Source organism: Solea senegalensis, linkage group LG9, assembly GCF_019176455.1.
Source record: "Solea senegalensis isolate Sse05_10M linkage group LG9, IFAPA_SoseM_1, whole genome shotgun sequence".
NCBI lineage: Eukaryota > Metazoa > Chordata > Actinopteri > Pleuronectiformes > Soleidae > Solea > Solea senegalensis.
In genome coordinates this window covers 3514956-3528046 of record NC_058029.1, presented here as the reverse complement: position 1 = coordinate 3528046, position 13091 = coordinate 3514956, and the positions used below count along the sequence as shown (strand labels likewise).

Below are 13091 nucleotides of genomic sequence, written 5' to 3'. Positions count from 1 at the left end.
ATACAGCAGCTGCTGTCGCGCCGAGCTGAGGGGGAGAAAAGTGAGGGGGACCAGATGAGGTTTTCAGCTGCACTTTGTCTCCATTATTATTCCCCGCTGCGCTGATAAATAACAGCACGCGCAGGCAAAACACTGTGCTCGAGAAAAGGCATTTGTTTAAGGACGGCGTGAACGTAAAGCTCCCACGGTTTTCATGTGTGTTGGACAGAGCCAGCACAGGGGAATACAGTACATGTCCCAAAACACAGGCTGTAAATCTAACAGCGTGGGGGGGGGTCCATGTCGAGAGGTCAGGGTGTACAAAGTTCTCCTCTGGTTCCCATGTTGGTTCCCAGTGAAATTTACAAAGCACTCGAAGGCTCGTGCGGCGTTAACAAAAGCACATTCTTCTCCGTGGAAGCTCGTGAAAGATGGCGTCAAGACAAACGCGTCATAAATAATAAGAACTCACTCCACTTTACTTTACTCTTGAACGTGAACTGTCAAGATTTCCTTTCAGAGACGCTTCATCAAATTTGGCTTCACCGTGACCTGATCAGAGTCAGAGGTCGCGGTGAAACGCGAGGATTCCCGTGGGTTATTCGTGTAATAATAACCTTCTAATGAAATGTCTTCACTGTCGTCACCGCGTGCGTGTCGTTGTAAAGCGAGTAGTTTGCACCATGCGTGTACTTTTGTTTTTTTAAGCTATTTGGATTTATTTTGTTTACATTTGCTCATTTAGTTCCCATTTTTCTAAGTTTTAAAAGGTCATTGCACCGTTTTCTTGTTTAATTCCAGGTCAGTCAAACCACAGTCACTGAAATAAGAAAGTGCAAATCAATACTATAATGAATATTTGAAGTGTTACATTTACTACAAATCTTGAAATAAAGTGAAGAAAAAATGGACAAAATCTACATTAATTACCGCACTAATGACACATTTATTAACTTACTGTAAAAAAACTAATCATTTGATTTAAAAAAGGTTCAGAATGCTTTAGAAAGAATCCTTTGACTTCATTAATACAGCAGGTCAGACCTTATGTGACAACATGCATAATGCTGCATTAATAATTAATATAAAGCAGGTGATAATAGGTAAAAGATTATTATTATATTCAGTTTGTTAATAAAAATGGCAGTAGGGTCGTTATCAGGGTATTATATTATAGTAATACTGTGTGATATACACATTAATATCCAGGTATTTGCTTGATAACTATATTATAAAGTGATTTTCATCCTCCCTCGTGTCCCACACTCGTGCTTTAGTTATGATTACACATCTATTACTTATTACTAACAGTAATTATTACTCCAGTAATACGACACGTCCCTGTTACACACATACTAGTACCTTTGTTTGTACTGTACTGTCACGTAATGTTGCTTTCACTCCGTGTCTAATGTGAGAAAATTAGCCGTGAATCCAAGGTTTCACTCCCTAAAAATATATTCAAAGTAATGTTGGAAAAACACTCCGTGGGGAGTTTGCCCTTGAGTTCACTCTTGACAGATTCGCCTGACTCCGTTTTCGGTGGGGGGCGGGAGATTGATTCGCCCGTACGATCAGAGCAGCGTCTCCAGCAAAGGTCTGTTTATAAATAGCACGCGAATAACAGGACGAGACGATGCGTGTGTCGTCTGGATCCTTCGCGTACTAAAGGCACGTAATATGTAAATACTTTCCCGGGGTTTACGTCTCGGGTGTCACGGCGACGGTTGTGGACCTGCGGAGTCTCATCACCGGCGAGGTTGAAGTGAGCTGTGCTGCACCGACCGACATCTCCACACGTCACCGTCTTCCTGCCACAGGCGCCCCGCGGCGACGAGCGGCTGATTTACAGTTTAACCACAACACATCCGCACATTCTTTTCCCTCTGCAAACACACACACACACACACCTCCTCCCTCCTCCCTCATCTTTCCTTCCATACTCTGGAAAAAAAACAAACAAGAGCTGACTATCCAGACAGCTGGAGAGAGAGGGAGCGAGTGTAAATCATATCAAGGAAAGTGTCTGTGGGACGGCATGAAAAATCAGTGGAGGACAACGGGGGATTGAGTAAGAGGTGTGTGTGTGTGTGTGTGTCTCAAAGACATGAATGAATGTCCAGCCATGAACGTGTAGCATCACTGACCAGACTGCTGAGACAGCTGGTCTGTAGACAACAGAGAGGCTGTCTTCAACATGCGTTTGAGACACACACACACACAAAGAAACGTTGAAGCGTCAAATCCATCTGTCGTCATCTCCCCACTGCGCTAACGATCCTGCAGTCACTGCTCGGCTTTGTCGAGGCCTCACTCCTCCGCCGACTTCTGAGCGTCTTCTGTTGTCGCGCGATCAACAAACTGCTGTTTGACTTCAAACCGCGTCAGAAGAGTCCGGTCACTGTGTCGCGTTTTTCCCTTCTCATCAAAAAGTCTGTGCTTTTATTTGAAGATCACAGGGTTTGTTTTTTTTTTTTACCCCTCCCCGATTCCTGAATATTAATTAATATTAACTTTAGAAGTGTGCTTTTTGTGATGCTGTTGTTGTTTTTCTCCTTTCCTTAAATGCAAAGTATGTATTTTCTGCCATGACGGTTTGTTAGTGTCCGGAAGCGGTGCGGGATTATATCCAAAATAAGTCCCAGTTGTCACGTATTATAACGAATGAATGAATGAATGTCTTTATGTTTGGTCACATTCATATAAAAAGTCATTTAAGGCGAGATCGTTTAACACAAATGTGCCAATAACTGAAAAAAGGGAATAGGATTATTACAGAAATGTAGAGAAAATATCAAACATTGAGCTTAAACATTAGGATTTGAATGACTTTCAATTCATTGTTGAGTCTTTGACCCCTCCCCAAAAACTGACCCACATCTGTACACAATTCCGACTTGAATCTCAGAAATTGGCCCTTATCCTCTTCCGTAGGTGGTTGATGAGTTCATGGCTGCTCTCTGTAGATTGGACGATACAGTGAGCAGATTTTAGAGGAGGTGTGTGTGTGTGTGTGTGTGTGTGTGTGTGTGTGTGTGTGTGTGTGTGTGTGTGTGTGTGTGTGTGTGTGTGTGTGTGTGTGTGTGTGTGTGTGTGTGTTTACGTCCCTGAACCCGATGCAATCCATCACAGCAGCTCTGCCCTAAATATTATGCCTGTGAAGTGTTCACTTACTGTTCAGGCCGACTCTCTAAACTCGCGTTGCCGCTGAAGTGAGCGTCATTTCGTGGCAGAAGTGGGTGCTTTTTTTTTTTTTCTTGAATCCGTCTCTTGCCTCGGTGTCAAATGTTAGATCTGGTGAAAAGTGCTTTTTGCACACCAGTGAAGTACAGGATGTTGCAAAGACCAAGTGTGTTTTCCAGTCTGGCTTTTATCACGGGAAGCAGACACACAGGGGCCGACGAGAAAGAGACTTAAGACGGAACAAGAAGAAGAAGATGAAAATGTGAACAAAAATCCACATCCTCAGGAAATTCCCCGCTCAAAAATTCATCTTACATTTTCATATTGTACTTCTTCTGTACCAAAAGTAGCAGGTAATCATGAAAATACAGAAAACTAGTTTAAAAAAAGAGAAAAATATGACTTGTACACAGAAACTGAATCAAATTAAATACCATTATACATTATATAAACAGTAAATGGAATAAAAGAACTAAACTTGGTCCAAAAAAAAACCTCTTTCCCCGCTGTAAATAGATGGGTTGAATTTTGTTTTTCCTCCTCCGATGTGTTGTGTGTGAGATGCCATTAAAGAAAACAACCAAAGTGGTAAATTGTAACCACAGCTCACAACAAAAGAAAGTAGCACCATGGAGACCACGAGCAGCACGGAGCCTGAATTATACGCGCTTTAAAACATGTCGAGCGACGGGAAAAGGACGGGGGGAAATAAGTTAGTCGTCGGGCAACAAAGCGGCATCTCCACGGAGGTTAAACCCTTAAATCTTCAAGGTCAAGGTCGTCTGAAATGTGCGCGGATGAAAGTAGAGCTGAAACAATTACTCTATGAATCGATGAATCGTCAACTATTTTCATAATGGATTAATCACTTTGAAGCTTTTTCATGACTAAAACAATTCTTAAATGTGAGTATTTCCTTTGTTTCTTTGCTCCGTGTTAACATGGACCAAACGATTACTCGATTAATCGTGAACATAATGGAAAAGTCAAAATAAAGAAGTACAGGGGGGGGCGATCACGTTCACATTACTGCCAGTGGAAGCTGGAACCAATGAAAAACGTTGTATTTAAACGAGTCATTTGACCAAGGAGTGAATGCTGATTTTGCACATTTGGTTCTCAAACTGTGGTATGTGTACCACCAGTGGTGAAAGGAAAATCAGAAATACTCTTCCACTGTGTCTACCAGGCTATGTAACACAAGAATAGTAATTAGAGTCACCTTATCTCTCGCTCCATCATTATCTAATGTCACTTTATTCCAGTGTGTGACGTTCATGTGAGGAAGAGGAGGGCGATGACAGAGCAGATGATCTTAGCGGGAATAAATCGGCCTCCTGTGAAAAGTCTTTATTTACACCGCTGTATTTTAACGTTGGTGATGAGGGTGTTACTTTGAGAGCTCAGTATTTTCTCAGGCGTTACTTGGTGTAAAAACTTTGAGAACCACTTTGTCTAATGGGGGAAAAAATAGCTATAGAAGCTGCTTTTTGTGTCATTATAGTATTTTTTAAAACTACTGGTCCTGACAAGGTCCATGTTTATGCCAGAAAAAGGTCCTAAAGAGGCAAAAACATGAAATAAAAGAACACACACACACACACACATATGATGCTCAGACCTGCAGGTTAGAAAGTATCTGTGAGTGAGAGATAAACTCCACTTTTACAGACTGGACCGCGGACACTAGAGGAAATGAAACTAATCTTTATGCCACATGTGTGTCGCTTTTCATAATGACACACAAACACAATCCTCTACATTAAAGGCTCCTTGGTTTCCGAGGCTGCAGCAGTCACCTCGCGGGTTTACAAGTGTCAACAATAACGTTGTTTTCTTATTTACAGTCGTCACTCGGGCTTTTATGACCTGTTATTTTTATTGGCTTTGCTTTACAGTTGTGTGTGTATATGTCCTTGTAAAGAAAAAAACGAAAAAACGTGTCCTCTCTGACGCAGATGTCCACACTGGAGCAGGAAGGCGAGGAGGTGGTGGGACAAGCTCGCTGTCCGTTTGAGTCTCGCCAGTCCAACGTCGGCCTCTTCGCGGGTGAGTTAGTGCTGTCAATCCAGACGTGAACATTTCCTCTCGTCTTGGGTTTCGAGGGCAGCTCGGGGACACAATTTTCTGTCCGAACCCAACTTATCCCAATGGACGTAGTCAATAATACTACATGTAGAACAATGTAATGTAAACAATATGTATAATGTACAATATAAATGAAGGAAGCAGCAACAATCAAAGACAACCTGAGAACACATTACATTACATGTCATTTAGCAGACGCTTTTATCCAAAGCGACTTACAATGGAATTGAATACAGTCAGCGAGGGGTGGAATCGAACTTGCGACCATGATGTTTTTCGCACATAGGGTACCGGTCTTAACCACTGAGCCACTCCACCCCCAATTTACATATCTGAAAAAATATTATTTATCTCCTTCCTCCTCTTACATTATTCTTGTCTTATTTCTTTATATATTTTTTGTATAATATTGACCAAATCTGACAGGCGTCCCCAATTTTTTGTATTCTCAGAATTCCAATAAAAAAAGTCTGAATTCTGAAAAAAAAAAAAATCGAAATTCTGAGAAGAAAGTTGACTTTTTACTTTTCACGTTGACATCTTGTTTTCTTCAGATATTTCCAAGTATTGCGACATGATTGGCATGGCAGTGTACTGAGAAAAAAAGTGAAAATTCTGAGAAAAAAAGTGAAAATTCTGATAATGAAAGTCAAAATTCTGAGAAAAAAGTCAAAATTCTGATCATAAAAGTCCAAATTCTGATAATAAAAGTCAAAATTCAGTTAATAAAAGTCCAAATTCTGAGATCGAAGTCAGAATTCTGAGATCGAAGTCAGAATTCTGAGATCGAAGTCAGAATTCTGAGAAAAAAAAGTCAAAATTCTGATAATAAAAGTCAAAATTCTTATATCTAAGTCATAATTCTGAGAAAAAAAGTAAAAATTCTGATAATAAAAGTCAAAATTCTGAGATCGAAGTCAAAATTCTGAGAAAAATTCACTCTTTCCCCGCTGTAAATAGATGGGTTGAATTTTGTTTTTGTGTTGTGTGTGAGTCGAAATTCTGAGAAAAAAAAAAAAAATTCTGAGAAAAAGTAAAAATTCTGAGAAAAAATGTCAAAATTCTGAGATCGAAGTCAGAATTCTGAGAAAAAAGTCCAAATTCTGATGATAAAAGTCCAAATTCTGATAATAAATGTCAAAATTCAGAAAAAAAAAAAAATGCACTCTCGTTCCTGCGCAGAGTGCCGCTAAACTTTCTATAACACGCCACCGACTATGTCCAAGTATACGACCACATTTCAACCATCTGAAAAGTGTTATTTAAATGTAAATGCAATCAAAGCAAACCTCATGTTAAGCGTCTCTACATCAGTCTGAATATCCCTGTGAATAGAACCGTACTCCAGAGCAGAGATAAACACAGGGTGTCCTCGGTTGGATTATAATTTGTGGTTAGGATTTTTTTCTTTTTTCTTTTTCTAACTAATGATAGCAGTAAAGAAGGAAACTGATACTTTAGCGAAGCACATTGGGGTCAAGGAAGTTCAGGGGATTGGAGCGATAGCCAGACCTGCACTCAGTCCAGCCAGGTTTCCACTGACATTTATTCAAAGTTCACATGGCGTGTTATTAAAAGTGACACGTTCTCCTACATCTGTTCTCCCCTGCCTGATTTTATTTAAAGGGCAACAAATTCATCCGTGGCCAAAATAGACACGTAAAAGAAGTATGTGTGTGTGTGTGGGGGGTGATTTCTGCTGATATTCTGTCTCAATGACTGTTTTCTCTCAGGTGGTGATTTCTACTCGGCCACGATGACCGACTTCTTGGCGAGCGACGCGGTCATTTACAGGAGTTTGGGGGAAAGTAGCGCGGTCCTGCGCACGGTCAAGTACGACTCCAAGTGGCTGCGAGGTGAGTGTGGATTTGTCTTCCCTTTGTTTACCTCAGAAACGTTGTTTGAAATGTCAAAAAAACACATTTTGTTTTGTCCACAAGTCACATTTGTATTAGACAACTCAGAATATATATGTATATATGACAATATTTGATCATTCGTTGCACTATTGTATGGAAAAGTGTTAAAAAAAACAAACTGAGATTGAATTCAGAATTCTTTTATCTCACAATTCTGACTTTTCTCTCAGAACTCATGTTGTGACACTCTTACTCGTACTAACCAATTGGAGTTGCACTCAAAAAGATTTTGGTTGGACGCCATTGTCCATTGTCCAATCAGATTGAAACAAAGGATCTGTGTCTAAGGAAAAGTAAGAAAAGTATAAAGAGAGGAACCACATTAATAATGATCAGATACAATGTTATAGTTCAGACTTTCTTTTTCCTCATTTCCACACACGGTATGAATAACTTTTCTAAGTCAACGGCCAAAAGTTAACACTAAATAAATCAATAAATCTCGTTTCAGGTCCTATTCATCCCGCAGTGTTTGTTACACAGGTCATATAAAGGGCTCGCCATGTGTGATTAGGGATCTAGATAATTCTCACCAAGTTTATTTCGCGTATTAAACAGAAAATCTGAGTCTCGGTGGATTCCTAAAGGTTTGGAGAGGAGTCAAAGTTTCTCTACAGTGTTGGAAAGTAAAAGAAGACAAACTTGTGGAGAAAGAATAACAGCAGAAACGCTGCAGATAATGAACCAAAGTGAGTGATCGTTTCCCATCATGTCGATTCTATTAATGTTCCCGCCGTCGCCCCGATATCCAGATTTGTCGTCGTTTTTCCCTCTTGGACCCATTTTCCTCAACGCGAGCATCTGTGCGCACCGGCTGCACTGCCAACCTGCTCACGCTGCGCCGTCATGTCGCTGCCAGCGTGTTTGTCTCACATCTTTTCTCCTGGTCTCCCACAGAGCCTCATTTCCTCCACGCTATCGAATACGGGAACTACGTGTACTTCTTCTTCAGCGAGATCGCGGTGGAGTACACCACTCTTGGCAAGGTGAGGGATTCAGCGGAAGCAGAACCGCAGATCTGAGGCTGCTCCGTGATCTGCTCTGAATGTAACACGTGGTCTAGTTTCTTCTCCTCAAAGACGTCTTCTCTCCTTCTGTCAGGTGGTTTTCTCCCGAGTGGCTCGCGTTTGCAAAAACGACAACGGCGGTTCTCCGAGGGTGCTGGAGCGCTACTGGACGTCGTTCCTCAAAGCCCGCCTCAACTGCTCCGTCCCGGGCGACTCCTTCTTCTACTTCGACGTCCTGCAGTCGCTGACCAACGTGCTCCAGATCAACCACCGGCCGGCCGTGCTCGGCGTCTTCACCACACAGGCAAACAGGTCAGTGAGGTCACAGTGAGGTCACACGCTGGATGAACGTGTGAATGTAATGAGTGAACGTCAAGAAACGAAGAAGTCTTTGTATTTAGCTTCTCGTGTTTGAATGAATGTTGGTTTATTTTCGTGTTTTTCATTGGTTATTATCAAGCTAACACTTGTTATGTTTAAATACATTGCAACGGTTAGCATAAACTGATACTTTTAGCATCACACTAAAGAAGCTAACAGTTTTTTATGATAAAAAGGCTATTGATTATAGTTAGATTATAGTATTCATTTTAGTTAGATTATAATATTGATTATAGTTAGATTATAGTATTCATTTTAGTTAGATTATAGGATTGATTATAGTATTGATTATAGTTAGATTATAATATTGATTATAGTTAGATTATAGTATTGATTATAGTTAGATTATAGTATTCATTTTAGTTAGATTATAGGATTGTTTATAGTATTGATTATAGTTAGATTATAGTATTCATTTTAGTTAGATTATAGTATTGATTATAGTTAGATTATAGTATTCATTTTAGTTAGTATAGATTATAGTATTGAGTTAGATTATAATATTGATTATAGTTAGATTATATATTGATTATAGTTAGATTATAGTCTTCATTTTAGTTAGATTATAGGATTGATTATAGTTAGATTATAATATTGATTATAGTTAGATTATAGTATTCATTTTAGTTAGATTATAGGATTGATTATAGTTAGATTATAATATTGATTATAGTTAGATTATAGTATTCATTTTTAGTTAGATTATAGGATTGTTTATAGTTTTGATTATAGTTAGATTACAGTATTGATTATAGTTAGATTTTAGTATTGATATAGTTACATAATAGTATCTATTATAGTATTATTTTAGTTAGACTATAGATTATAGTATTATTTAAATTAGATTATAGTTAGATTATAGATTATAACACATTGTAGTATTTATCTACTATATGATACTTTAATATGACAATCACGACGTGTAGCCCAAGGAAAGTATTCATATAGTAGTGAATAGTGTGTTACATCTGTATTTACACTGGGAATAATTCAGTTATGCTCCAAAAGGAAAGTTGAGTGGATCTAATATTGATATGTTCCAGTTATATTTCCTAGGGTCTATATGTATGTAAGATATGAAACTCTGAGTTAAAGACAGGTCCTGCAATCCAAACATGAAATTCTGGAAAGTGTTTTCCCGCCTCCTCCTCCCCAGAGACTCGGAGGTTGTCGGATATTCTGCGGAAATCAAATCCTGCACAAACTGAAAGGCAGATCCACGAGGAGCCACTCGTATATACATCCCATATCCACAACATGAACATAAACAGCATTTACAGGCTGTGAATTAAAATGTAAATTAAATTAACCATGAATACCATTCTTCTTCTTCTCAGTTAATTAATTAGTTGATGCATTAATTTATAATAATTTTCAGCAGGCTGTACACTGAAGCGTGTTTTGCTGCCCTCTGTAGGAGAAAACAGTTCTTCAACACAGTTATCAGTGAATGTTTCCTTAATCTCTGGTGGTGACACGTCACACGCGCACATTTAATGACTTAATGCAATAAATTCCTTTCATATGGTCTCTAAAATCTTTTTAAATCTTGGATAAAACCGATTTACCCCGACCATGTTTGGCTATTATATTAATAAGGCTTGAGAAACATCACCCAACCACAAGCGGCAAGTTGTTTCTTTGTTAGTTTTTTTGTATTTTAGACTGAAAAAAAACGAAAAAGTCAGGTCTTCCTTGATTTCCTGCCAAATCATAGTCATATTTGTTTTGCCTGGTTATTTACAGTGCGGGTGGCGGTTGCTGAGTGGGTCATGTTCCAACCGAAAGGTCGGGGTGTGATCCGCAGCTCCACTGGTCCACTGTCCTAAGAAAGATACTTAATCCCAAATTTTGACTGGGTGTAATCGGTCAATCTGTGCGAAAGTGAGTGTAAAATAACATTAATTAGCCAAACAACCAACATATGATGGACGCGGCTTATTTATTATGGTTTTTCTGGTGTTGTTACTGGATAAGAACCTGACAAATCTCACTTTTGTTTGGCTTCAACAGCATCACCGGCTCTGCAGTCTGCGCTTTCTACATGGACGACATAGAGAAGGCCTTCAGTGGCAAATTCAAAGAGCAGAGGAACAGCGAGTCGGCGTGGACACCTGTTTCCGAGGATCAGGTCCCGAAACCGAGGTGAGAGGCGCGTCTTTAAATAGTAACCTGTCACTTTCAACTGTGTGTTTCCTCTGCCTCTGACAATGGAGTCTGTGCACCTGCAGCTGCTGCTGCTGTTATTGTTCTGCAACAATCACACACACACACACACACACACACACACACACACACCTGTTCTCGTCGCCGCAAACAAACAGCTGCCTCTGCTCGTGCATCTGTGCCTGTGAGTGAGTCAGTGGATTATTTAATTTTCTCCCCCCTCAGACCGGGCTGCTGTGCCGGCGAGGGCTCGGCCGCCGCCTACAAGTCGTCCACCACCTTCCCCGACGAAACCCTGACCTTCATCAAGTCCTACCCACTCATGGACGAGTCTGTGCCCTCGGTCAACGACAGGCCCTTCTTCACTCGAACCACCAGCAGGTACGAGACTCATTTTCGTCCGTAAATGTACACGTTTTTTTTGCGCAAAGTCTGTGTGACTGGGTGTAGTGGTTAGCACTCTTGGCTTTGCAGCGAGAAGACCCGGGGGTTCGAGCCCCGGGGTGGAACAAGGGTGCGTGGGTTTCTTCCGGGTTCTCCGGCTTCCTCCCACAGTCCAAAACATGCAGTATGGGCTGAGAGTGAATGGTTGAATGATTGTCTGTCTCCAGGGTGTGACCCCGCCTATCGCCCTATGTCAGCTGTGACCCTCCTGTGGAGGATAAAGCGGTATAAAATGGACGGCCGGATCTTTTTTCACATTTTCAGTTTGTTGAACAGCATCTCAAGAAGGCACAAATATTCACTGAACGGTCAAAGTTCAAGGACAGAAACAGTTTTTGCCTTGTGAGAGCGTTATCGCCTCGAGATATTTCCTTATACGCGTACTTATGTACAGAATAGAGTCAAGATGCTCACGTTTCTGTATAGTTCTGGACTGAATGTGTCGGTTAGCAGAGGCAAACGGGGGCGATAATTCCACATCTGCTGTTGTTTAGAGTGGTCATGGGCTGATGGAGCTCGGATTAAACACAAAACAGTTCCACAAATCAACTGTCAATCATCCGTTCATCCCATATTATGTAGTTTCACTACGATCAATCATTTTTGTCAACATCAATTTCCTAAATAAGTTGTGAATTTTCCCAATAACTTTTAAAAAAGTAGTGATTTATATTAAATATTAATAATATTAACTATAGAGATTTCCAGTGATTTAAAAATACAGATTTAGTTCACAGGAAAAGGCAAATCCTTTTTTTTTTTTTCTTAGAGAAGCCAGATGCTGCTGCCGCCTCGTGACTGGAGTGTAAAGATTTGGTTTTCTAAATGCAATAATCGATAAAACAAACGTTTGTTTTGTTTCTTTTTAATAGTCCCATTGACTGACAGACTCAACTTGTGCAAGTCAGTCATGTATCAGGTAATGCGTCGTAAATCATTAAACTTAACGCCAAGCTTTTGTCTGAGTGCTCTTCAACAATCGGGGAACTCGACTGAGAGTGTCTTCATGAGGTCAGATTAAAGGAAACACACAGCCACAGTGTCACTGTTCATTAATTTAATATAAAAAGGTATTTTTTTATTTTTACATTTTCCACGCTCACTATTGATGAGTGAGCTCAGGTGGAACACACGACCTTGTCCCTCATTAAAACCCATTGGATTTATTTGACGGTCGATTCCAGCTTCTCTCTGTTTGTGTGTGTGTGTAGTCCTCATGGAGACCAGAACCTGATTCCTAATGAGGCCGAATCTCGTTTCTAAGGAACTGGTTAAGATTTTAATTGTGTTTAGGTTAAGGTTAGACATTAATTGGTTATGGTTGCGGTTAGGGATCACCTTTTGTTGAGGCTGTCCACATGAATGGACGTCAATACAATGTCCTATGTGACCAAAATGCATATGAACCATAGAAAGTGAGATCATTTTGAAGGTGAGGACATTTTTAGCTCGTCCTCACAACTTTAAGGGGATATTTTTTGGGTTAAGACTTTTTAGGTTCTGCTTAGGCACTTGTTAAGGTCAGGTTAAGGGGTTTAGGGAACACATTATGTCCTCCTTATTAAGAATAGTGTTAAGACTGTACAAGAGAGTGTGTATGCTTAGTTGAGGTGGTTAACGTCGGGGGCCGGTCAAGTTTTAAAATTAAAATATGCAAAACGATATAAAGCTCATAGTAAAAATCTATTTATGATGCAAAACAAACAGAAATAACTCATTATAAGTTGATATAATGTGGCGGGCCGTATTAAATCCACCGGAGCGCCGAGTTTGAGACCTCTGCTGTACGTGTGTGTGTGTTGTGACATTTGAGAATCCACTGACATCAGATGATGATAAGGAGAGAAGGTTGTACTGGGACTGTCGTCGCTCATGTCACTCACAGAAGCACGCAAACCTCAGACATGGACGCACACGCTGTACG

The 13091-nt window shown here is 40.1% G+C and overlaps 1 protein-coding gene across 4 annotated transcripts in view; it reads left to right on the top strand.

The window, feature by feature from the left end:
- Window positions 1–13091, top strand: part of sema6e (sema domain, transmembrane domain (TM), and cytoplasmic domain, (semaphorin) 6E) — a 174120-nt gene that overhangs the window by 114581 nt on the left and 46448 nt on the right. For all 4 annotated transcript variants that reach the window (XM_044033667.1, XM_044033666.1, XM_044033664.1 and 1 more), the window contains 6 exons: window positions 5121–5211; window positions 6984–7106; window positions 8067–8155; window positions 8271–8488; window positions 10571–10702; window positions 10949–11104. In XM_044033667.1, coding sequence (XP_043889602.1) covers window positions 5121–5211; window positions 6984–7106; window positions 8067–8155; window positions 8271–8488; window positions 10571–10702; window positions 10949–11104 — 809 coding nt within the window. The remainder of the gene's footprint in view (window positions 1–5120; window positions 5212–6983; window positions 7107–8066; window positions 8156–8270; window positions 8489–10570; window positions 10703–10948; window positions 11105–13091) is intronic.